A 25,883-nucleotide genomic window follows, 5' to 3' on the forward strand; every position below is an offset into this window, starting at 1 on the left:
GAAGCCTGGCTCTGCCCGGCGTGAGCTGTGTGACTGCGGGTGGCTTCCTGGCCCTCGCGGAAGCTGCGCTGTCTTCCTCCTCCAGGGACGACAGTGACAGCACCCGCCTCACCGGGCCAGCCGGGGCCAGGTCCTCAGGAAGTGCCAGCCGCTGGACACGGGCAGCCGTTACACACGGAACATCCCCTGTCCCAAGGCTGGGGCCCAGGGGTGTTCTGGAACATTCACCAGTACACCAGGACAGACCGTGGGGAGGGGAGCCGAGGCTGGCCGTGCCGTCCATGCCCGTTTCACGCGTACAGAACCTGATGGCGATTTTGATGGACGGCTTTAATGAGTCTGTGCACGACACAGTTTCCTGGTGCGGGCTTCTCCACCTGTGGCATCGTGTCGGCACACAGGAAGTCCTGATATGGGGGCATCTGGGACTCGGATTTCATTGCATTATCTGTCATCTTTGCATCTCTTCACTTTGGTCACTGAGCAGCCAAGGAAGAGAACAGAGAGAGGAGACAGGACAACCCGCAGAGTTCCTCCTTCGTCCTTTGCCACCCGCTCCCTCCCTCCCGTGACCTCCGGCCTTCAGGTTCCACTTAAGGGAGGGGGTGCACGCGCCTCCTGGAGTTAGGAAAACTCCCACCCCCGGACCAACTGCCATCCCATGGCAGGGGCTTGTCAGAGCAGCTGGCACTTCCCATCTGCAGACCTCAGCCAAGGTCACGCTATTTCGGGCCCGCTGGCCAAGCCACAGGAAGGACAGCCTGGCCCCTGGGGGGTTGGGGATTTCTACAGCGCTTCTGTGGGGAGGACCTCAGGTCTCCACCGCTGGGCCGGAGGCTGGGGTGGCCCTCTGCCCACTGGGTCGCCTCCCTGAGCCTGGGACCCGCCCCCGTGACCTGACGCAGTGGAGCTTCATGGCGCCCAGAGGGACATGGATCCTGGGCAGATCTGCTGAGCCCAGGCCACGCTGCCACCGCAGCCCGGCACCCCGTCATCAAAACTCAGAACGGAGCCGCGCCCGACTGCAGGCTGCGGGCTTCTGACCACTGCCGCCCAGTTAACTACCGACGGCTCAGGTCAGAGCCAAGCTCTGCTCTGGTTTCCTTAACTATTCTCTCACCAGACCGCGCGGATAAAAAAAGAACGGCCTGCCTCCATCTCACAGCTGAACCGCCCGAAAATGGCCAGGAAACACCGCAGAAGACCAGATGGGCCCAGAAGCCACATGAAGCGCCGGGCCTATGTTCACACCAGGATCGGGGCCATGGCGCATTACTCTCCGCATGCGAACACGCGTGAAGAGACCACGGAGACTCACTGCTGGGAACAAGAGCTGGTCACAGAACAGCAGGTCAACCTCAACAGTGATTACCGTCACAGACACACAAGACATGCTTGGATAGGAAAGAGAAGCAGGTAAACATTAAGCGCTTACTAGCACACTTTTCAAAGGTAAGAGGGCTACCAGGGGCATCCGGGGTCTCGGCATAGCGCCTCCGGCCTGTGTGAATGCTGTACGGCTAGCTACGGTTACTGGTTCAGACCCCTGCTTGCTGTGTGGCCAGCAGCGAGTTCCTGGGCCTCTCTGAGCCTCTGCGCCTTCCTCTATGAGACTCGGATCAGACAGTGTCTCGAGACTGGAATGAGGACCACGACGGCTGCTACGAGCTACGTCCTGCCTGGGACGAAGGCGGCATGCGATTAACAGTTGCTATCATTACTGCGGTCACCATGCAGCTGTGCTACTGCCAAGGGTGCCCACGTAGGTGAAGTTAGTGACCGTGAGGTTGGGCCAAGGAAAAGACCCCAGGTGTTGGCAGAGCCTCCTGTCTGGCTTTGGATCCTCACATCACACAAGGGAATAGCGGCGTTGCTCCCTCCACCCCCCCCACCCCAGGTGCATGTGCCCGACAGGCACCCCAAGCCTGCCAATCTCCCCAGTATTTCCTGGGGCTCAGCCATCTCAGCAGGCCCCACGCCTCCCATCTAACTCCTCGGCAAGGAAAGCTTCTGTCACCCTCTGCGAGATCTTCCCCCAGACAACGAAGCAAACTGCCCCAAGGTCGCGGGCTCCCAGGGCCGTGCTGGGGCAGCCTGGTGAAGAGGCTCCGGCAGGTCCCCAGCTCTCTCCTGGGAGCCTGCAGGGGACCCGGCTGCAGGGGTTCACGGGGCCAAGGCCCACCAGCCCGGCCAGCCCCTCAAGTTTCTGCAGGCTGGGAGCTTCTTACCTGTAAGGTCAGGTAGAGCCTGTGGGGACTCCCAGGGCCAGCCCAGTCCACGCTGAGCGCTCGGCACTGTGCTAGGGCTGGGCGGGCTGCACTGCGGCCACCAGAGTCCTCATCGCCAACGCCGCCGACTGTGTCTTTTCCACGCCCTGACCGGGGATAGAGAGATGGGTGAGATGCTCTGACCACGGGCCAGCGCAGCGCTCTGGCTGAGCTGTGCACCTGTCTGCCCACCCGCTCCACACAGAAGCAGGGGCTGCCTCCAGGTTCTCCTCTGGAGAGCACCCAAGACCCCACCCGCTCCCTGTCCCCACAGGGGCTTTGGGGCTGGCACGTGCTCTTTAGCGCCCTCTACAGACAGTGGCAGAAGGAAGCTGATGCCAGCCAGCACCCGGGGCCTGCCTTCATTACTTCAGCCGCCTCTAGGTGGCAACTTCTCCTCTGCTGGCTCCAAGAGCATACTCAGAACCAGCTAAAACACATCTGCTGGCACCTCTGACACACTGCCTCCCTCCAGGACAGGAGAGCTGACTGGGGCAGGCCACCCCGTCCGCCAGCACCCTCCACTGTGGCCAGATGCGGGGCCAGCGACTCGGGGGGACACAGCATCCTGAGTGCCAGCCCCTGGAGCCAAGTGCTGTCCAGGCCTCACAGCCCCTCTTTCATTTTCATTTATGTATTTATTTTTATATATTTGAAAGGCAGAGAGAAAACAACAGACAGACAGGGACCGTCCATGCCCTGGTGTATCACTCAAAGGCCTGCAACTGCCAGAGCCAGGCCAGGCTGACGCCAGGAGCCAGGAACTCCATCCGGGTCCCCTGTGTGGGTGGCAGGGGCCCGAGCACTTGCTTGAGCCATCACCTGCTGATTCCCAGAGCACACATGCAGGAAGCTGGAACTGGGGCAGAGCTGGGACCTGAACCCAGACGCTCGGATGTGGGGGGCAGGCATTCCAGGCAGCGTCTTAGCTGCTGCACCAGACGCCTGGCTCCCACCTAGCTCGGGCTTGGCTGGTTGCGAGTACAGTGGGGCTAATGAGCCAGACTCAAAGCCCTGTGATGAGGATCTAACAGGACGGCACACATACAGTCCCCACAAATGCATCCCATCTGGACCACAACTGCCATCAGCTCACGACCTCCCCACTGGACTGGCAAAGAACCAGTGGCTCAAGTGGGTTAAGGATATGCTCGGGTCACCCAGAGCCAGTACTCCAATGCCGGGTGCCAACGGACGCTCTGCAGCTACCCTGCAGAGGGTGGCAGTGAGGGGGTGCCGAGGGGCCCAGGGCAGCCGAGGGGGGTGTGCACCCGCCTGCTGGCACGTGCTGTGCCTTCACTTCTCATACTGAATTCCCCTTGGTCACTGTCGTGAGTCCGCACGGCCACAGCCTCCACAGCACCTGTTTAAGGGACCCACGAGCGTGTGCGCACACAGGACCGGCAGGGGCTGCCCAAAACCCTCAGTGACAACCTTACACGCTGTTCCTAGTTGCTTTTTATACATTGAAGTTCTCCAAGTTCTCTTTTTTCTCTTTTCTACCAGAAAGGCAAAACTCATTCCTATTATATCTGTGATCCTAAGGACATCCTCGCAGGGAGGAGAACACCCTCTGCCCTCTCCTGGCCACTGGGTCTACCGGTCCCTAAACTCCACATTTTTCCCAGAGGCCCCCCTGGGTCATCCCCAGCCAGCCACAGGCAACCCGGAAAGCAGGGAGACCTCGGGAGGCGGCCCGCTGGCTGCCGCTGATGGCACAAACACAGGAGGGCGGGAAAGAAGAGGAGTCTGCCCCGTGCCTGCTCTGGGCCTCAGTTTCCCCTTCTGTGCATGCAGGGGCTTGAACCCGATGGCCCAGAGACCAGCTGGTAACAACCCCTATCCCCATGTAGGGCAGCAGTGACGGACAGCAAAACCCTTCAGGCAGCCAGCCAGCCGGGCGAGCCCTCTCTCCCTGACAAACCAAAGCACCCTGCCAGGGAGAGCTCCGGAGAGGGTCGGGGCACCTCCCCGGCCCCCACAATCCAGCCCCACCCAGCACCACAGGAGCCAAGCACCCCTGGGTGGCCGCATGCCCGCCCGGAGACAGGACCCAGACACCCAGGGCACCGACAGTTCCCCAGGGCCCCTTCCCCGCCCCCTGCCCCGTGCTGCCCTGCTACCTACAGAAGCCGCCTGGAGGGCACCTCAGACAGAGCACATGGGCGCCCAAAGCCCGCCAGGCCGTGCTCCCCACCAGCCTCAGTCCACCCCTCACGCCTCCCTTGGGCCAGCCCAGCCGGGATCAAGTGTCAGCGCCGCCAAGGGCGCCCTGGCTGCCCGGCCGCTTCACCTACCTTGTTTACCAGCTGTGAGCCCGGGAGCGCTCGGCCTGGGACCGGCAGATCGGACGGCAGAGCCCCGGCCGGGCCCGGCCACCGAGACTGTGGTTGTCCTTCCTCCCTTTCCCGCTCCAGGGACTGTTAAAGTTTAACCCAGCGTCCAGGCAGGGCGCAGGGAAGGGGCGCCTGGTGAGGCAGCGCAGGGCACTGTGCCTGCCCGCCCGCCAGCCCGCCTGGCTCGGGCTGCCGCTTACCCTGTAATTACCTGACAGCTCTGACTGAGGAACCGGGCGAGAAACCTCAGTCTCATCTCTGCGATCTGGAGGAAGGCCGGGAAATAAAGAGGCATTTTAAAAATGCGGACTCACCAGTTCTCAACCTCCCCAGGCCGGTGTGCGGGGAAGGGCGGGCAGCCGGGCTGGCAGCGGCTGGGGCGGGGCGAGCCATCCCTGGCTCCTGCTCCGCGGCCCGGCCCACTCTCCACAGGCCCCGCAGCGAGGGCGTGGCTCCCAGGTTCCACGTCCTGCGAGAAGGGACCATGGCCCGGGGCTCAGCAGCCTCCTCCGGGCTCGGGGCAGCCTGTGGAGAGAATGACGGGAGATGAGCTCCACAGGTCAGGGGATCACAGGTCACCTGTTGCCCAGTGGCGGCCTCCAGCACAAAATGGGACCTGTCACCATTGGCAGGGTGCTTGCTACTGAGCAGGGAGGCTCAGCAAGGTGCGGGTGTGCAGCACCCTGCGGGGCGCGCCTCTGAGCCCGGCCGCACAGACAGTGCACAGGTCATGGCCCCACCTGGAGAAGGCACCACAGCAGCACCATCTCCCTCTACCCCGAAGTCTGGTCCTTTTTCTCCAAGACGTCTCAGTTTCTGAACCATCAGCCTCAGGCTGCTCTGCAGACAAGGGCTCGGGAAAGCCCTGGCTGTGGCCAGTGCCAAGCTAGACGTATCTGCAGCAAATTCTCTTAAAGTTAGCTCACTTGTGTAGCCGTCTAGCCTTCGCTGTGCCTGGAGCAGGGCAGGTACCACGTCAGCTGTTGAGATCCCAAGATTCATCCATCCCTCATTTACCACTTACTTATCAGATGCCTGCTGTGGGTCAGGTCCCTGCCGGGAGGGGGAAGGGAGTCCTCTTTAATCAGGAGAGATGCAGCCTCCAAGCTCCAGGTCAGAAGGGAGATACACGTTTCAATAAACCCTCCCAATCTGAACGGGATCCAGGGAGGCTGGAGGTAGGGAGGTAGGTGCCAGGCACCAGGTGGTGTGCAGGGCACTGATCAGAAACAGAAAACTCACAGGCCCCTCGTGAACAGAACAAAGGGACCAGAGTTCCAGCATGCACTGCACAAGACTTTACTGAGCACCTACTATGTGCAAAGCAGCCTTCAGGGCATTTAAGCTGACCAAGCTAGTCTCATGCCCAGTGATGTCACTTACAGAAGAAGGGAAATCAGCCTGGAGAGGCGACATTGAGTTTGCTTTTGGTTTTAAGATTGAGTGGGGGGTGCCGGCGCTGTGGTGTACTGGGTAAAGCCACCGCCTGCAGTGCCGGCATCCCATATGGGCACTGGTTCAAGACCCGGCTGCTCCACCTCTGATCCAGCTCTCTGCTATGGCCTGGGAAAGCAGTAGAAGATAGCTCAGGTGCTTGGGGCCCTGCACCCACGTGGGAGACCCAGAGAAAGCTCCTGGCTCCTGACTTCAGATCAGCCCAGCTCCAGCTGTTGCGGTCATTTGGGGAATAAACCAGCAGATGGAAGTTTCTCTCTCCTCCTGCCTCTGCTTCTCTGTAATTCTGCCTTTCAAATAAATAAATAAATATTTTTTAAGGTAGAAACTGAAGTCACTTGTTTAAAACTTTTAAAAAAATTGAGCTGGGGGCCTGGTGCTGTGGCGCAGTGGGTTAAGCCACAGCCTGCAGTGCCTGCACCCTATATGGGCACCAGTTCAAGTCCCAGCTGCCCCATTTCTGGTCCAACTCCCTGCTAATGGACTGGGAAAAGCAGTGGAGGATGGCCCAAGTGCTTGGGCCCCTGCACCTACATGGGAGACCTGGATGAAGCTCCTGGTTCCTGGCTTCAGCTTGGCCCAGCCCTGGCTGTTGCGGCTATTTGGGGAGTATATCAGTGGATGGAAGATCTCTCTTATTTCTCTGTCTCTCCTTCTCTTGCTGTAAATCTGACTTTCAAATAAATAAATAAATCTTTTTAAAAAACCAGCTGAAATATATACAACAACAACAAATAAACAAATTGAACATTTAAAAAACAGATTGATTTGGGGGTGCCTAAGGTACCTCCTAGTGCAGCTACCTGGGCCGTGTAACACTCTCCCCCAGCTCACTGCAAGGACCACTTCCTGCAGGCAGGAAAGCTGTCTGAACTACATCCACTACCCCTAACCACTCTGGCTCCAGCACCCAGCCTACAGCTGTGCCCACGTCACGCATTCTATACGGCTTGCTGGGTGGATGAACTGAAACGCACACATGCAATTGCTGAGACTGAAACCTGGGAGAGAGGTCAGGGCTGGACACTGAGACTCAGCGTGAAAGACAGCCACTGACGCCAGAGGTGAGGACGCAATCACCGAAGGTTGAGCAAGAGCAGTGGCAGCTGGGTGAGGACAGGGCGCATTCGGGGGCAGTGAAGAGGCTGGAGAAGGGATGCCAGACAGGCGGCAGGTGCACCATCAATTGCAGTCCCAGCAGTGACTGGAGAGCCAACAGGAGGGACAGGATGGAAGAAAGCTGAGGCAGGTGGAGGCCCTGGGGGCTCCTCAAGACAGCGGTCAGGGGCTGGCGCTGTGGCTTAGAAGGCTAAGCCTCTGCCTGTGGCGCTGGCATCCCATATGGGCTCTAGTTCATGTGTGGCTGCTCTACTTCTGATCCAGCTCTCTGCTGTGGCCTTGGAAAGCAGCAGAAGATGGCCCAAGTGCTTGGGCCCTGCAACCGAGTGGGAGACCTGGAAGAAGCTCCTGGCTCCTGGCTTCGGATTGGCTCAGCTCTGGCGGTTGCAGCCATTTGGGGAGTGAACCAGCGGATGGAAGACCTCTCTCTCTCCCTCTCCCTCACTCTGTCTGTAACTCTATGTCTCAAATAAATAAATAAATAAAAATCTTTTAAAAAGAAAAAAAGACAGTGGTCAACGGAACAGGGCAGAGGGCAGGCTTGGAAGGCTTGAGGGGTGGGGTGAGGGCTGGAGGACAAGCAGCCCCCCTTCTGTTCGGGGCTGTCTGGCAAGGGTGAGAAGGAGAGGATACACCATAGGCCGTGGTACACCGAGCACAGGGTTGAACATGCCAGGTAGACAGAGAACTAGGGATGAATGAGGCTCTGAGAGTCCAGGGCCGTGGGCCTGAAGATCTAGTACCAGAGACCCAGAGCTGGGCCCCGGGAGAATGGCATCATGGGCCCATGCTTCCTGGACCGAGGAAGACAGCTTGGAGGAGGAGGCTCCCGGATGCAGTCTCGCTGGAAAGGGAACAGGAGTGTGTGCCCAAGGACGGGGCAGAGGCCAATCCAAACACGTGGGCAGACGCCACGGGGGAACCGAGACGGAGCAGCGTGCAAAGGAGGAGACCGAGGGAGGCGGCACCGCCCTGGTCTCCAGGCCGTCTGGCACAAAGCTGGGCACACCGGCAGCCTGCGGGCCAACGGCAGAGCCGGGGGAGGGCCGGTGCAGCTGCGTGCCCGGCTGCAGGGCACTGAGGCTGACTCCACAGGCAGCGGGGGTGTCGGGGAGATCCGTGAGGCTACGGGGCGCCAGCAGACAAGATTCCTGTGGCTATCAGGAGGGGAAGCCGGCGAGGCGGCCAGGAAGACGGCAGGAAGAAAGAGGAAGGGCGTGCTAGATCCCAAAGAGGAGGAAGCAGCTGAATTTAGCAGCAGGACGGTTGTGAAGGTCAAATGTCTCAAGGAATCTCAAATGAGTCCAGGGTCTGGACCCACAAAGACGTCCTCTCTCTCTCCTCCTTTGCACAGGGATTTCACACTTGACCCGGCTTCTGGGTTCCGGCTTCCCGGGACCTCTGCCTACCTGGGAGTCACAGGGTAGGGCCAGGAGGCTGGCTCAGACCCTGGCTCTGCTGCTCACTAGCTGTGTGACCTTGGGAGAATGACTCTGACCCTCTGTGCCTCACCATTTCCCTCTACCAAATGGGGAGAAGCCACCTTACAGGTCAGAGCAGTGTGTGTGTAATCGTGTTTGGCACAAGACTGGCACACGCCAGGAGCGTGAACATCTTATTTTGCAGTGACTGCTCCAGGGGTGGTGGGATCTAGAGGAGCTGGCTGGGGGGCCGGGGGGGTGGAAGGAAGAGGAGGCCATCTGGCTCTGTGGGTTTAGGCTCTGGCCCTGCCCGAGACCAGGGACACAGCAGAGACGGGGACCAGATGACAGCTGCCCACAGACTGCTGCAGGGGGACAGGCCGAAGGTCGGAGAGGCAGCGCAGGGGCTGAGATTTCCAAGCCTCTGCGCCCCGGTGTCCACACAGACAGCAGAATTTGGCACCAACGTCCCTCAGGTCCAGACACTGCAAACACAGGGCCCCGTTCTGAGGCTGCATTCCTAGCAAATAGCTCCTGCTGGCCAAGGGCACGGGGAACACGGCAGGACAAGGGTGGGTGCTCACCCAGCCCCAGCCCGAGGGAAAGCCAGGGAAGGTGAAAGGCCAGAGGTGGCCACCACCCCCTACCTTGAGCCACACGTGTTGGGCGGTGGGAGTGGGGCTGCAACCGCCTTTCAGAATTCAAATAAGCTTCCTCTTTAAAATCTCCCAGGACCAGGCCCTTCACTGCGCCGGCCAGAGTTCTGCTCTAACTCGCAGTGGGGGTGGGTGGAAACGGGTGGCTCCTGGGCTCACTCTCCCTGCAGGGACCCCCGCCCCCCTGCCAGCTGCAGCTGTCAAAGGCCCTCTCCTCACTGCCCAACAGGGCCCCGGCTGGCCGGAACCCTCCTTCCTGACCGCGGGACTGGCGCACCCCACCCTGTGCCCCGCCAGAACTGACCGTGGTGGGAGGGACCAAAGGGGGCGGGGGTGGGTGGGAGCAGGAGACCCCTGCAAAGGGGGCGGCGCTGATTGACACTGCAGCTCCCAGGTAGGGTCTGCGCTCTCCCCCGGCCAATGAAATCAGAATCAGCTACGGAGCCTGCTCCGATCCCAGGGGACATGCTGCCCCAGTGCTCGGCTCCCAGCAAGGTCCTCGGCTCCCGCTGGACGGCGCCGGGGACCTGCGCAGGGCCGGGTGTCAGGGGCCCGGCTCTCCCCGCGTCCCTGGCGGGCCGGGGCACAGGGGTCCCGTGGGAAAGGCCGGCCCGGATGCGGCGCCCCGAACGGCGGACCGGGCGGAGCCCGAGCGCCCAGCCCGCCCCCAGCCCGCCTGGGCCCCCGACTCACCGGCCCGGCGGAGGCAGGATCCCGGCGTCGCCGCAGCGCCCGGGGCTCGGCCCGGCCCGGCCCGCCGGTGGGAGGCAGCTCCACGCCGCCGCCTCCTCGGCCCGCCCCGCTCCCGCCCCTCCCGCACACTTTCCACAGGAAATGATTAACTCGGGCCGCGGCGCGTTCCCATGGCAACCGGCGCCGACCCCGGCGGGGGGCGGCGCGCGCGCACAATCTCACGCGCACGCGCGGGCCCAGGCGCGCGCCCCCGGAACACGCTGGTGCCGGTGTGTGCGGCCAGCCGCGGGGGCACGCGCACACGTGCTCCTGCTTTCGGGAACGGTCTCGGGCGCAGAACATGCCACACACATGCCGGCACACGCCGGACGGCGCCCACCCATGAAGTTATCACACACGTGCCCACACCCGGTGGTGCACACTGCGCGCTCCCTCGTGCTGGTGAGCAACGCATCAGTCCTGGGACAAAGAGTGCATGCATCCTAGCCAGTACTCACACATACAAGGTGCTCCGGAAAGTTCATAGATGTCTATTCTGTTCAGTTTTTGTTTCTTTTATCTATTTGAAAGACAGATCTCACCTTCACTCCCCAAATGCATACAAGAGCTGGCGCTGGGCCAGGCAAAAGCAGGGAGCCAGGAACTCAATGCATGTCTCTCTATGCATGCGTGGTGGCAGAGACCCAAGTACTTGAAAGTTCACCTGCTGTCTCCCAGGATGAACGTTAGCAGGAAGCTAGAATTGGATACAGAGCCAAGATTCAAATTTAGGCATTCTGTTTTGGAATGGGTGTGTCCCAATGGGTGGCTCAATTACTAGGTCAAGCTGTAGTCCCATGCATTGAGACTTTTTAATTTAGTTTTTAAAGATTTATTGGGGCCAGCACTGTGGTGCAGCGGGTTAAAGCCGTGGCCTGAAGTGCCAGCATCCCATATGGGTGCCGGTTCTAGTCCTGGCTGCTCCTCTTCCGATCCAGCTCTCTGTTACTGGGATAGCAATAGAAGATTAAAAAAAAATTATTTATTTATTTGCAAGGCAGAGTTAGAGAGAGAAAGACAGATCTTCCATCCACTGGGTCACTCCCCAAATGGCCGCAACGGCTGAAGCTGGGCCAATCCGAAGAAAGGAGCAAGGAGATTCTTCTGGGTCTCCCATGTGAGTGCAGGGGCCCAAGGACTTGGGCCATCTTGCTCTGCTTCCCAGGCACATTAGCAGGGAGCCAGATGGGAAGTGGAGCATCTGGGACTCGAACCAGCACCCATATGGAAAACTAGCCCTGCAGGCAATGGCTTTACCTGCTATGCCACAGTGCCCGCCCTAGTTCAACTTTTAGAAAAGATATATTTATTTGAAAGGCAGTTACAGGGAGAGAGAGAGAGAGATATCTTCCATCCACTGGTTCACTCCCCAAGTGGCTGCAATGGCTGCCACCGATCAGGCTTGTACCTGGAGCCTGGAACCCCATCTGGGTCTCCCACATGGGTGGCAGGGGCTCAAGCACTTGGGTCTTCTGCTGCTTACCCAGGTGCATTAGCAGGGAGCTGGATTGGAAGTGGAGCAGCTTAGATTTGAATCAGTGTTCATATGGGATGCTAGTGTCATATGCAGCAGCCACTGTGCCAATTCTCAGCCCTTTAATTCAATTTTTCCATGAATTTTATTTGGTTTTTAAAAATATTGATTTCATTTTTAAAAATATTTATTTATTAGTTTGAAAGGCACAATCACAGAGACAGAGGGAAAGAGAGAGAAAGAGAGGGGAAGAATTTTCCATCATTCACTCCCCAAATAGCTACAGCAGACAAGGCTGAGCCAGGCTGAAGTCAGGAGTCAGGAACTCCATCTGGGTCTCCCACTTGGGTGGCAGAGACCCAAGGACTTGGGCCATCATCTAGTAAGTCCCAGGCATGTTAGCAGGAAGCTAGATCAGAATTGCAGGATAGCCAGGACTTGAACCCGCACTCTGATATGGGCTGCGGGCGTCCCGAGGCGCAGTTGGACTTGCTGCACCGCAACACCAGCCCCTCAGTGACTCTGTGGAAGGACCCTGTGCACGCCTCTCACATGCTCATTCGCTTTCCTTGCTCGAACACACACACACACACACACACACACTTTCTTCCCATCCCGGCAGGCACTTGCACGGGAGATGGTGCACATACACTCTGTCACGTGCTCTGGCACACGCACTGTCACGCTGTCTAGCGCCAACGCTTAAGCCGGGCTGCCTCCCAGCCTCTCCCCTCCCCCAAGCCCAGCAAATGAGCATCTCAGTGCGGCAAAGCTGCTCGGGGGTTTTTTAAGGTAAAATATTCCTTTCCGCTCCAGCGAAAGCAGCTCCCAGTTCAGCCCCAGAAGGCCCTCCCCTCGGGGCTCCTGAGCTCCTGGTGGGGGCCTGGGGGAGACTGAGCGGGCGGGCAGGACAGACAGCTGACCCGGAGGAGCTGCTCTGTTCTTTGTCTCCCAGACAGAGGCGCGTTTGATTCCAGGGTTAGCAGCAGTATTCTCCCTCCAGGGTGCGGAAGGAGAAAGCAAGCAGGCTGATGGCTCTGCAGGTAATCCGAGGAGGGTGGGCACGGGGCCCTTCCCGCTGGCCCAGGAGGGGCAAGGCGGGAACTTGCGGGGTCCTGGCGCTCCAGGCGAGTTCTGTCTCCTGTGGCTGCCCAGGCCCGGGACTAGCAGTCTGCCAGGGCCTGGGCCTTCGAATGTTTTGGATGCCAGGTCAGCACAGTCACCGTCCCTCCCACTGGACGTGGGCTAGGGCCTGTTTGAATTTGAGATTCCTGAGCGAAGGTTCAGTGGAGGGTTAGGTGGCAGGCTCCCGGTGGCGGTGGCTGCGGTGGCTGCGAGGCTCCCTGGCGAGTTTGGTTTGCAGCCAAGGCCCCCTGAAGCCCCTCCCCATGGGAGAGAAAGCCTTGGGGCCGGCAGCAGGGGTGAGCGGACGTTTCCAGACACTTCCCTTTACTGTGGTCCCTGTTGGTTGGTGGGAGGGTGGGTCGCCTGCCTTCCAAGTCCTGGTGTGAAACGGGGCAGGGGGCTGGTCTTACTTGGGAGGCGGTACATCCACACGAACGGCAGGTTCCTTCCGGCAAGCCTGAGCCAGCATTTTAACTTAATAACATTTAGTGTTCTTTTTCTCTGATTAGATGTTCGCTGTAACCCTTATCCCACCCACTGGAGATAAACCCTGCCAACACTGTAGTACAGCCTTTTTCCCTTTTCTGGGCACATAATAGACACCATTTACTTCTAAGCTAGCCCCGTGCCAGGCACTGCAGTGAGCGCTTCATAAACACGAACCCATTTAACCCCGAGCGCCCGCGCCATCAGCCTGTCTTTCAGGAGAGAAGCTGAGCCTCCGGAAGTTTGTTGATGAATCCAACCTGCAGTGAACATGAGCGGGGAGCCCCCAAGGATGTGTGGGCACACCCAGAGGGCCATCCTGTGTATACGGGTGCGAGAGCACAGTCCCGCGAAGGACCAAGAAATCCGGGGCATGAAGAAGAGATGTTCTGGCGCTGGGGCTGAGGCTGAGGCTGTGGGGTAGTGAGTTAGTTCTCCGCCTGCGGTGCCAGCATCCCATGTGGGCGATGGTTCAAGTCCCGGCTGTTCCACTTCCGATCCAGCTCTCTGCTGATGGCCTGGGAAGGCAGTGGAGGATGGCCCAAGTGCTTGGGCCCCTGCACGCATGTTGGGGACCCAGAGGAAGCTCCTGGCTCCAGCTGTTGCAGCCATTTGGAGAGGGAAACAGTGGATGGAAGACCTTTGTCTCTCCCTCTCTCTGTGACTCTGCCTCTCAAGTAAATAAATACATCATCTTTAAAAATGTAAAAAAAAAAAAAGAGGTATTCTTAGAACTGTAGCAAAACTCTGACTTGAAAAGCACAAACTAGGGGCTGGCATTGTGGCGCAGTAGATTAAGCCTAAATATGTGACACCCGCATCCCATATGGACACCAGTTCAAATCTCGGTTGCTCCACTTCCAGTCTAGCTCAGAAGGTGGCCCAAGTGCTTGGGTCCTGCCTCCCCCATGGATGATCTGAATGGAGTTGCAGGTTTCTCTCTTCAGCCTGGTCCAGACCTGACTGTTGGCACTCACTGGGGAGTGAACAAATGGATGCTAGACGTCTCTCCCTCTCTTTTTCTTTCTCCCCCTCTGTAACTCTGCCTTTCAAATAAATAAATAAATCTTTTTAAACAGAAAAAAAGAATGGCTTCACGATTGTTGACACTTATTTTTAAAAATGTGCCAGTCACCAGGAATTTCATACTGATCAACTCCAAGGTCATTTCTATCCGGAAACATCACGCATGATCCCCTGACCACAGGGAAAGCAGACAACTTCCAGAAACCTGACCATGCCAACGTAAGTGAGGATGCCCATGTTCAGCCTTTGACCTCTTCTCAGCCACCTCTGGTAGAGGCACAGCTGTCTCAGGGGGCCACACCAAAGGCACTTCCAACCTGTGCCCCAGGCAGGTGGCAGCAGTGTTATCTTTGTGTTGAAAGAGCCTGAAACTCTCACCTCTCCATCATCCCTCAGAAAAACGGGCAAGGGCCTGGGAGCCCTTGGCAAAGGGAAGCAGAGAGGGGACATGATAGCCAGACTGCGTGTGACCCGATCCTCATGGCACCACAGTCAGCACGGGTACGATGTGCGTGATTTTCCGGTTCTCTTATTCACCCTGAGAGCCAGGCACCTCCAGGCCTTGCAGACGCTGTCCTGCCTGCCCTCTCCTTTACCCCACTGCCACATGCCTCTGCCAGCCTGTACCCACCAGTTCTGCTTGTCCTGCTTGTCGCCTTGGAGGCGACCGTCCATGACCCCTGGCAGCTGCAGGTGGGCTCACCCCTGCAGTGTCCCCCACCCGGAGCTGTCACAGATGTTCTTGTCTGTCCCACTGGCACCTTGAAGGCAGGGCTCTTTCCTGATTCCAGGATCAACCTCAGCAGAGCCTAGCCCAGAGCCTGGTGTCACGTGCAAGATTTCAAAATGTTCTTGGAAAATGAGAAACTTTTTTAGCGCAAAAAAAAAAAAATGTTGAAATCCATGCAGTTTTTTCATACTAGAAATTTTCCATCACCTTTCCCAAGACCCTGCTATGCATTAATGATTTCAAAAAAATTTTGGACCAAAATAAACTTTCAATCCCATTTCCTTGAATTTTTTTGTGGTGAAATGAGAAGGCCATGCCAAGATGGCCACTGGCAAGTGAGCCTCAGTTATTTGGTAATGGCTTTGGAAACCACCTGGCAATGGAGCCTGCCTGGCAACAGGCTGTGATTGGTTAGGGCATAAACCGCCCTTTGACCAGATTGGCTGCCTCGGCTATATAAGCTGCTGTACCAACTGAAATAAATGAGTCTGTGGGCTGCTTGCCTCTGGCCACTTTCACCTGACTCCCCGGTGTCTGTGTGGTGACTCTGCACCTCTTGCCCCCACCACGCTTCTCAGAATGAATCCACAGCAACACTTTTTGAAGTGCCTTTTGGGTGTTCATTGAATACACAGACCCTACAGAACTGAGAGGGGAGGAGCAGGTGCATGAGACATACCCAGATAGACTTTCTTCCCCGTAAATCAATGATGATTCCTAGCAAAAGGATGTAAGAGGATAAAGCCCCCAGGCAATGATTTCCATGGGGCAGCTATGGGAACCATGCGTCTTCCCTCGAGGCTGGGGAACAGTTTCTCAGTCTGGGTTCAACAGTTCCGTAGCAAGGACCCCTCAGTCAGCTGCTGTTGTGAATCCACATCTTGCATAGCCCCTGAAATCGTGGGTCAGCAGCACTGCAGAAAGAGCTGGAGAGGGGGCCGGCGCCACGGCTCACTAGGCTAATCCTCTGCCTTGCGGCGCCAGCACACCGGGTTCTAGTCCCCGTCGGGGCGCCAGATTCTGTCCCTTTGCCCCCCTTCCAGGCCAGCTCTCTGCTGTGGCCCGGGAGTGCAGTGGAGGATGGCCCAGGTGCTTGGGCCCTGCACCCCATGGGAGACCAGGATAAGTACCTGCCATCAGATCAGCATGGTGCAACGGCCGCAGCGTGCCGGCCATGGCGGCCATTGGAAGGTGAACCAACGGCAAAAGGAAGAGCTTTCTCTCTGTCTCTCTCTCTCTCACTGTCCACTCTGCCTGTCAAAAAAAAAAAAAAAAAAAAAAAAGAGCTGGAGAGGACCCCGGGGAGGAGAAGGGCTGGGCTCTGCCTCCGGCCACACAGCAGCCCCTAAGTCTAAATTCTGGCTTTGCCCATCACCAGCTGCAGGACTTGAACGAGCTTGGCACGGGGCTCACTGGCTGGCTCTCAGGAGCCATGCTCTCTGGTGGGCGTGGAAGTTCAGGGGTCTTGGGTAACGCGTGGCTGGGGTATGCACTCCCCTAGCCCTTGCCGGCTGTAGACTGGCTCCTACAGGAGCTAGGTACTCCACAGGTACTTGAGTGAGTGACACCTTCCACCTTTCCCCACTGTTCTGCAGCCTCATCGACAGGAGAAACCACTGTCCCACCTGCAGAGGTCCCTGCTGGGAACCAAGGCAGTCCTCCTGCCAATCAAACCACCTTGGTGGAAACCAACCTGCCCGGCGTGGCTGCACTCCGAAGAGCTTCCCAGCTCCCAGGTGAGGGGAACCTAAAACCTGTTTGTGACCCAGTGGCTTCAAGGTCAAAAGCAAACAGAGGCCTTTTTTTCCCCTTTATTATTTCCTGTAGTCTTAAAAAATGAGAGGAATGCAAACACTGCAGAGATAAAGTTCTTAAGCACCAGGTAATAAAAAGATTTAGCAAGAAGGGCCTGGGAAAGCCCAGGCCGGCCCCGCCCCCTGCCCCTCCTCCCTCTGATCACCCAGAGGCTCAGGGCTTCCTTCCTTGGTACTAGATGCCCTTCTGCTTGCTCTGAGCTGCGCTATATTAACACCGGCTCCGCTTTTGCCTGCTCTGTCATGATTTCCCCTTACCTGCTGCAAATTCTAGGTGGTTGGTTTATTTTCTTTAACTTAAAAATTGTTTTCCTGGGGCTGGCGCTGTGGGTTAGGCAACTCAGAGGAATCCTGGCTGTTCCACTTCCCATCCAGCTCCCTGCTAATGCGCCTAGGAAAGCAGCGGGAAGATGGCCCAAGTACTTGGGTCCCTGCCACCTACGTGGGAGATTGGGTGGAGTTCCCGGTTTCTGGCTTATGCCTGGTCCAGCCCTGTCCATTACAACCATTTGGGGAGCGAGGCAGCAGATGGGAGATTCTCTCTCTCTCTCTCTCTCTCTCCCCCCTCTATAACTGTCTTTCAAATAACTAAATAAATTTTTTACAAATTGTTTTTCCTGGGCCAGCACTGTAGCACAGTGGTTAAGCCACAGCCCTTGACACTGGATCCCATATCAGAGCACTGGTTCGAGTCCCAGCTACTCCACTTCTGATCCAACTCCCTGCCAAAGTGCCTGGGAAGGCAGCAGAAGATGGCCCAAGTGCTTGGGCCCCTCCACATGGGAGACCCGGAGGAAGGTCCTGGCTCCTGGCTTCCAGCTGGCCCAGCTCTGGTTGTTGTGACCATTTGGGGAGTGAACCAGCAGAGAGAAGATCTCTTTCTCCATCCCTCCTTCTCTCTCTGTAACCCTGCCTTTCAAAATAAATAAATAAAATCTTTTTAAGAAAAATCACATAACGAGCATTTTCCAGGTAACATGTTCCCTACCACAGCCCCTACAGGGAGGGTGAGACCAAGAACTCGCTCAGCGTTGGGGTCCCAGCGACAAGAATCTTAGTGGTAAGCAGCTGCATAGCAGGTGGCCACTCGCCTTAACCCCCGCTGACCCGGCTATCCGTGAGTCCCGTGTCTGAGCAGCTCCCACCTCTTTCCCCACACTCACCAACAGCCCAGGCGCCAACATCTCCCCACCCACAGCCCTGTGGGCCCCCTGGGGGAGGAGGGGAGGAGAAGGTCGGCAACTGCACAGCAGTCGCTCTCAGCGGAGTCGGGGTTGGGTGTCTGACTTTCAGAACGTGTTGCCAGATTGCCATCCGCCGCGCTCTCCCGAGTTTACACTGAGGGTTGGCAGCGTTTGGGGACGAGTACTATTTTTCACACTAATTTACAATTTTTCTCTGGGACCTGGAATGCTCGCCCGGGCTGCTTCCCCTGCAAGGCACGAGGCACGTAATGAGCCGCCCGAGCCATGACTGCAGAGCCAGGGGTGTGTTGCTTTGGTCACCGGGTGCTCAGGCCAGGAGTGTCTGTGTCAGCCGGGCTGGGCCGGGTGGGGCTGAGAACAGGGACACACCCCTCCCTTCTCTGCCAGCTCTTAAGCCCCAGACATCCGCAGACACCCTCTCGGGGATCCGAGATGGGGCAGGCGTTGGTGTGGCGGGTGAGCCGCCTGTTGGGACACCTGCATCCCAGTATGGGAGTGCCTGGTTAGAGTCCCAATGCTGCTTCCGATTCCAGCTTCCTACAGATGCTCACTCTGGGAGGCAGCAGGCGATGGCTCACGTATTTGGGTCCCTGCCACCCACGTGGGAGATGTGGAATGCGTTCACAGCTCCTGGCTTTGGCCTGACTTAGCCTCAACTATTGTGGGCATCTGGGGAGTGAACCACTGAATAGAATATCCTTCTCTCTCTGGGTATGTCTTTCAAATAAAGTGAAAATAAATTTAAAAAGATAAAGAAACCTTCCACTGGGGGCCAATGAGGAGCATGCCCCCTGCGATGCCGGAATCCCATATGAACGCTGGTTGAAGTTCTGGTTTCTCTGTTTCCAATCCAGTTCTCTGCTAATGCACCTGGGAAAGCAGAGGAAGATGGCCCAAGTGCTTGGGCTCCTGCCACCCATATGGGAGACCTTGATGGAATTCCTGGATCCTGGCTTTGGTCTAGGCCAGCCCTGATCATTGTGGCCATTTGGGGAGAGAACCAGTGGATGGACCATCTCTCTCTGTCTCTCCCTCTTTCTCTCCAACTCTGCCTTTCAAATAAGTAAATAAATCTTAAAAAAAAAAAAAAAAAAGGAAGGAAGGAAGGAAGAAAGAAAGAAAAGAAAAGAAAGAAACCCTAGACATGTGATTCTGCTCAGGCAGCCACGGGCATCCCGACATCATCCCTGCTCTCCCACTGCCCTGTGCTGGGTGTCGGTCAGTCACTCCTGGACCAGAACCCCTCCAGGAGGGGAGGGAGGGGCCGAGGCAGCAGCCAGGGCCAGGGAGCCTCCTGTGCCTGGGAAGCGTCAGCTCCAGCCTGCCCAGCCCGCCTCCTGGCACTGCAACCTCACACTCTCTGTGCCAGGCCCTGTGGCGGCCACAGCAGCTCCCCGCAGCCTGGGTGCTCCTCCTCTGGGGGTGGCCCTTGTTTGCAAACAGTAGGGGAAGCTTTGCCACAGCTGATTAACCAGACTCCCACGGCCCCGGGTCTTAGTCATCCCGCCCAGCACAAGCAACCTGTGGCCCGCCCTGCCAGCATCGCCCACTCCAGGTGCCAGGAACAAGTGACGGGGAGCCCCGCAGCCCCAGCGGCGTCCACCTGCCACCTTCCGGGGCTGCACGGATGCACTTCCTCCTGCCCCAAGCAAGCAGGATCCGCGGGCCTGGAATGCCGGGGCAGCAGCTTGATCTCGGCTCAGCTTTCAGCTGCTGAGGGACAACTACGTGCCCAGCTCTGGCCTTAACCTGTAGATCTAGGGCTGCCTGTGCTGTCATTTGCCATTTGCTCCCCACCGAGGGGGAGGGGCTGCCGTGGGGAAGGTGGGAACCGTAGCATAGGGGCCGTGTCCCCAACCCCGTGTGTCACCCTGGGCAGGTTTCTTGCCCTCAGCTGGTCTCATGTCCCCCCAGCCTCGGTAAAGAATAGGGGGGCTGGTGACCTTCCCAGCCCCACAGCCAGGAGTGACGGGTACTAGAATGGATGGCCCTGGCCCTGCCAGTCCCAAAGTGGGGCAATCCACCCCAGCCCCCGGGGCTCCGGCTTCATAATTTATATGCAGTACACGTGCCACTCCAAGGACACGGGGAAACACTGGCGGTTGCCGGGAGCTGGGAGAAGGAGGGGCCTGGGGAGCGAGTGCTAATGGGGATGGTTGCACAATTCTGTAAATGTGCTAAAAACCACCCACTTCCGCGCTTGCAACGGTTGGATTTTATGGTATGTTAATTATGTCTCAATAAGGCTATTTAAGAAAGAAAGGACAAGAGGAAGGAAAGGAGGGAGAGAGGGAGCGCCCAGGGTCAGGCCAGAGCTGCCTTTGGGATTTGCCTTCAGCACCCAGCCTCTCCCCAGCCATCTCCCTCCAGGCACCCCCACTCCAGAACACAGAGAAGCAGCGTGTGAAGACCCCCAAGTGGCAGAGGACGGCTCCGGCTGCCGACCAGAGTGGCAGGGACCCCTGCCTCTGGTGCTCACCCTCTCCGAGGCACAAGGAGCCAACGTGGATCAAAGAGCAGGTGTGTGTGGACCCAGAGGGAGGAGGCGGAGGGTAGCGGGAAAGGTGACAGTGGCCAGGGCAGCAGAAAGCCTGTGAGTTCGGGCGCGGTGTCGCTGCGCTGGGGAGGGCCTGGAAGCAGAAGCAGGGACTGGAAACATGGGGCTGGCCAGGGCCGCCCTCGGTGGCCTGGGCTCCCCACAGGCCTCCAGACAGGGTGAGTAGGAAATACACATTGCTCCCTGCCAACTGGGACAGCCGTGTGTGCTTGGCGAGACTGAGGGACACCTGCTTGGCAAGGCTGGGGGACACCAAGGCAGCCAACCCAGACTTGACCCTGAGCCGGGGCACAGGTGCAGGGGCCCACAGCAAGCGCAGGTTGGGCCAGACAGGCAGGTGTCCAGCCCACTCCTGCTGAGAGGAAGCTTCTAGGGCCAGAGCAGGGTCCCGGGGGTCTTAGAAGCACAGCTCCCTATGCAAATCGCCAAAGGCAGACAACCCAGAGAGCAGCCCCCGCCCCACCTCTGCCGCGCCAAAGCTCCCAGTCCACACCGCGCTGCTCCCTGGGCAAACGGCCCCATCCTGAGTGGACAGAGGCAGATACCCCTGAGCTCCGGCCCCACGCCTGCCCCGCTCCCTCACGGCAATCGCTTGGATTTCACTCTGCTCTGAAGCCAACCTCCAGCCTGGCACCCGGCAGGGGGCACGGCTCCCCTGGGCAGGCTGGGGGACCTCCCAGCCTCTGCAGCACCTGCCTTCAGAAGGGAGAGACCTGGGGACCCAGAGACTCAAGGCAGCTGCACAGTGACAGCCCGTGGCTTATGCCCAAAGCCAGCTCACACGGTGCAGAGCCCTGTGGGGAGCAGGCCCCGGGGGTGCATGGTCACTGGGGCTCTGCAGGACATCTGTGCTCATCTGTAACCAGAGCAGCTGCAGGCCTGGCTTCCCCATCACTGTAGAGTACAGGCCTGCGTGTCCACACTCAGCTCCAACTGGCCCCAGGGGGAAGTGGCAGCAAAGGGGTGAGATGTCGGGGGCATCAGTAGGATCCCACTCCCCTCTGTCTCGCAGAAGCCCCAGGAGCTGCCCACACATCCCCGTTCACACAGAACACCAAGGCCTAGAAGGTGAAGGAGCCGGTGTGCCGGGAACATGCACGACACAGGCGCTCGGAGGCCGTTTCTCTGTACCGCACCAGTGGGAGAGCCCACTTAAACCCACGCATGTGGGGACAAGCCCAGAAGAGATGAGCAGCCCCAGCCCTGAGAAAGTGGGGAAGTGCTCCTCCCCAGAGGGCCCAGGGCCCACCTCCCGCTGCCTCCCCAGGCGGGGAACCTCAGAAGATCCACCTTGGACTGGAGCGGAAGCTGGGCCGAGAAGCGAGGGTCTGGGCCGCCACAGGGGAAGGTCTGGGCTCAGCCCGGCAGCAGCTGAAGTCCCCGCATTCCAAAACCACAGGCCAGGAAGTGACACATGCTGTTGCCAGACAGGTTTAGGAGGCATCTGGGGAGTGGGGCTCTGGAAACTAGGTCGGGGCCAGTGCCATGCTGGCCAGCCTCCCGGGAGGCCCAGCGAGGAGACAGCACCCCCCTCCCCACTACAGGGGCTCCCGGGGGACCCTCCAGGCCAGCACGAGGGAGACCATGACCCAGGGCTGCTGTCCAGGGCAGCGAAATGGTGGAAGGTCTCCCCTCACCCCTGTCAAATCTGCAGCCATCATGACCTTCCTTGAACCACAAGTGAGACGATGAATGATGATAGTGACAGCTTAACCCTTACTCAGTGCCTGCTGCATGCCAGGTACCGAGCAACCGAGCACTGTCGGAGGTGCAGTGGATTCCACAAACTGAGGACCTTGAGGCCAGACACGGGGCCGGCAGTTTGATCAGAGGGTTGTGTTCAGTGTTGACACCTGTGACACCAGCATCTGGTATGAGCAGCCGATTCCGGTCCTGGTCGCTCTACTCCTTTTTTTTTTTTTTTTAAAGATTCATTTATTTTATTTGAAAGTCAGAGTTACACACAGAGAGAAGGAGAGGCAGAGAGAGAGAGAGAGAGAGAGACAGAGAGAGAGAGAGAGGTCTTCCATCCACTGGCTCGCTCCCCAACTGGCCACAATGGTCAGAGCTGTGCTGATCCGAAGCCAGGAGCTTCTTCTGGGTCTCCCATGTGGGTGCAGGGGCCCAAGGACTTGGGCCAACTTCTACTTCTTTCCCAGGCCATAGCAGAGAGCTGGATGGGAAGTGGAGCAGCCAGGCCTCAAACCAGTGCCCATATGGGATGCTGGCACTGCAGGCCGGGGATTTAACCCTCTGTGCCACAGCGCCGGCCTCTGCTCTACTTCTGATTCAGCTCCTTGCTAATCCACCTGGGAAAGGAGCAGAAGTTGCCCCAAGTGCTTGGGTCCCCGCCACTCATGTGGGAGTTGTCGATGGAATTCTAGGCTCCTGCCTTCAGCCTGGCCCAGCATTGGCTGTTGTGGCCTCTGAGGCGTGAACCAGCAGATGAAAGATCTCTCTATATATATCTCTCTGGTCTCTCCCTATCTCTCTGACATTCTACCTTTCAAATAAATAAATCTTGAGAGAGAGAGAGAGAGAGAGAGAGAGAGTCAGTCAGTCCCCCGGAGGCCCTCCCAGCTCCCAGCTAAGCCATGGGTCCCGGAGGAGACAGAAGAGCAAGGGTGTTGTGGTGTCCCCCAGCGCTCCCTCCCAGCGAAACAGGCCCCACCCCACTGTTGGCCACACGGAGCCTGGCCCCAGCACAGCGCGACGTTTTCTCATCCGACACTCTCAAGGTGGAGACCGATTCTCCAGAGAAGAATTCTCCAGAAAACCAGGACTCAGAGGATGCCCGCCATGCCAGTGAGGCCCCAGCTCTGCCCACACCTCAGTCTTTTGGTGGAGGGCACTCAGGGGGACTGGGGGCCGCGGGCGTGGGTGTGCCTGTGAGGACAGAAGGGATAGGTCAGAGCTGAGGACCAGGAGCCTGTCAAATCGACACGCTCTGGAGCCCCACAGGGCCTGGAGGGCGGGCAGGCAGTGGCCTGGCACAAGCAGAGGCACAAGACCCTGAGGGACCTCCGCTCTGCACGCCACCAGTCAGAGGAATCAACCATGACCTTCCGAGTAGAAACCCCAGTGGCTTCCCTGGGAGCTCAAGACAGAATCCGACCTCCTCCCGCTCAGCTCAGCCTGCCCCCGCCTTCCTGCGTGCGCCCCACAGCTGCCACAGGGCCTTTGTACTTGCTGCTCCCTCAGCTGAATGCCAGCCCCGGAACTCTGTGCACACCACTCCTCACCCCTGGGTCCCCAGCTTGGCTGCCGCCTCCTCAGAGTGGCCTTGGGGTTAGAGACGTCCAGTAATCTTCTCTCCTATCTCTGTTTTACCTCCTTCATAGCACTTACTGCAAACCGCAATTACTCTACTTTTAAGATTCAGTGGGGCTGGTGTTGTGGTGGTTGAGCCACGACCTGTGACTCTGGCATCCCGCAGAAGCTCAGGTTTGAGTTCGGCTGCTCCGTGTCTGGTCGGGCTCCCTGCTAGTGCATCTGGAAAAGCAGCAGCAGACGACCCAGGTGCTTGGGCCCCTGCACCCACACGGGAGACCCAGAAGAAGCTCCTGGCTCCTGACGTCAGCCTGGCCCAGCCCTGGCTGTCATTGCCATTTGGGGAGTGAACCCGTGGATGGAAGCGCTCTCCCTCTCCCTCTCTCTGTAACTCGGCCTTTCAAATAAACAAATACATCTTTAAAAATATATAGATATATTTATTTATTAAAATTTTTATTTGCTTATTTATTTGAAAGTCAGAATTACAAAGAGAGGGAGATCTTTCATCCTCTGGTCCACTCCTAAAATGCCTACAATCGCTGGGGCTGGGTCAGGTTGAAGCCTTCTTCTGGGTCTCCCACGTGGGTACAGGGGCCCAAGCATTTGGACCGTCCCCTGCTGCTTTCCCAGGCCATCAGCAGGGAGCTGGATCAGAAGCGGGGCAGCCAGGACTTGAACTGGAGCCCATACAGGATGCCGGTGCTGCAGCGGCTTAATCTCACTTGAACATAGCACCAGCCCCTATTTATTTATTATAAGGGCAGAGAGACAGAGAAAGGGAAAGAGAAAGGTAGAGATAGAGATTAAGATAGAGAGATCCCATCTTCTGCCTGCTGATTCACTCCCCAGCTGTAACAATCAAGGCTGGGCCAGGCTCAAGCCAGGAGTCTGGAACTCCATCTGGGTCTCCCACGTGGGTGGCAGGGACCCAAGGACTTGGGCCATCTTTTTTCTCTTTCTTTTTTTAGATTTTATTTATTTATTTGATAGGCAGAGTTACAGACAGTGAGAGGGAGAGATGGAGAGAAAGGTCCTCCCTCCGCTGATTTACTTCCCAAGTAGCCTAACGGATGGAGCTGACTGATCCGAAGCCAGGAGCCAGGAGCTTCTTCCAGGTCTCCTTTGTGGGTACAGGGGCCCAAGGACCTGGGCCATCTTCTACTGCTTTCCCAGGCCACAGCAGAGAGCTGGATCGGAAAAGGAACAGCCAGGACTAGAATTGGTGCCCAAATGGGATGCCGGGTGCCACAGGCAGAGGATTAACTTACTGTGCCACAGCACTGGCGTCAGGCCATCTTCTACTGCCTTCCCAGGCACATGTGCAGGGAGCTGGACTAGAAGCAGGCCTGGAACTGGCATTTCCATATGGGATCAGGCCCCACAGCAGCGGCTTAATCGGTGACACCACAACACCCATCCCTGTTTAGTTAGCATTTGCTCCTCTGTGCATTTCACTCATGAAGGCGAGGACTTTGTCTCATCCCTGCTGACCCCAGCACCCAGCACCCAGCACCCAGCACCCAGCACGGTGGCTTGCAGGTACAAAGTTCTCAGTGGCTACTCACTACATACGAGGATGAATGAATTCTGTAAGGATGCAGTCACAGGTAGATGGCCTAAAGCCTGAGAAAAGACTGGGATGTGGTGAGGACAGTGGCTGGGCCTCAAGCCAGGAGGCCTTCCTGGAGGAGGGGTGGCCGCAGCTTGGGGCAGGGTCAGAAAGCAGGAAGAGGAAGCAAGCCACTCTCTGCTGCTGCAGCTACAGCCACTGCCACAGAGACCAGGGCAGGGTTCCTTAGGCCACGTCCTGCCCCGGCCCTGGTGACGGACTCGGATCAAGGGCAAAGGTCCTGAGACTCGGAGGTGGATTTTCACCCTGTGACCCTCTGGGCCCTTTTGCCGGCACTCTCTCTAAGTGCTGAAAGCCAAATGGCCTCCTTATCTCTTGGAGACCTGGGCAAACCCAAAGGTCAGCCTCTTTATCTCCCTCAGCCACAGCTGGGGACGTTAGCACCAGACTGCTGACCTCAGAGCTGCAGAGGGCACAAGAAACACGACTTGCACATCAAACTCCAGGAATATTCTCCCCGGGCACGACAGACAGCCCAGTGGGTCAGACCACGAGGTCTGGGCCAGGCTCTGGGCCAGGGGGTTAAGCCCCTGCTTGCGATGCCAGCATCCCGTTCTACAGTGCCTGCGATCAGGAC

General features: G+C 58.0%; 1 protein-coding gene and 2 long non-coding RNA genes across 10 annotated transcripts in view; 2 read left to right on the forward strand and 1 right to left on the reverse strand.

Moving 5' to 3' along the window:
- The window catches only part of KIFC3 (kinesin family member C3), a 76,324-nt gene that overhangs the window by 25,531 nt on the left and 24,910 nt on the right, over positions 1 to 25,883 (reverse strand). For 4 of the 7 annotated variants that reach the window (XM_070061965.1, XM_070061961.1, XM_070061960.1 and 1 more), the window contains exons 1-3: positions 9,948 to 10,099; positions 4,918 to 5,128; positions 2,229 to 2,374 (exon numbers count right to left, since the gene is read on the reverse strand). In XM_070061965.1, coding sequence (XP_069918066.1) covers positions 2,229 to 2,374; positions 4,918 to 5,089 — 318 coding nt within the window. In that variant the 5' untranslated portion in view covers positions 5,090 to 5,128; positions 9,948 to 10,099. The other 3 variants (XM_070061964.1, XM_070061967.1, XM_070061966.1) reach the window with 3 other exon arrangements.
- Positions 12,205 to 17,594, forward strand: LOC103348472 (uncharacterized). Its single transcript, XR_007919918.2, has 4 exons — positions 12,205 to 12,503; positions 16,423 to 16,563; positions 16,655 to 16,709; positions 17,268 to 17,594. It is a non-coding gene; the product is annotated as an uncharacterized lncRNA (long non-coding RNA).
- LOC127491306 (uncharacterized) lies at positions 19,243 to 24,102 on the forward strand. 2 transcript variants are annotated; one of them, XR_007919917.2, is made up of 2 exons: positions 19,243 to 20,366; positions 21,416 to 24,102. It is a non-coding gene; the product is annotated as an uncharacterized lncRNA (long non-coding RNA). The 2 variants fall into 2 exon arrangements; XR_007919916.2 differs by having other exon boundaries at positions 23,047 to 24,102.

This window comes from Oryctolagus cuniculus, chromosome 18 (assembly GCF_964237555.1).
Source record: "Oryctolagus cuniculus chromosome 18, mOryCun1.1, whole genome shotgun sequence".
In the NCBI taxonomy this organism is placed as follows: Eukaryota; Metazoa; Chordata; class Mammalia; order Lagomorpha; family Leporidae; genus Oryctolagus; species Oryctolagus cuniculus.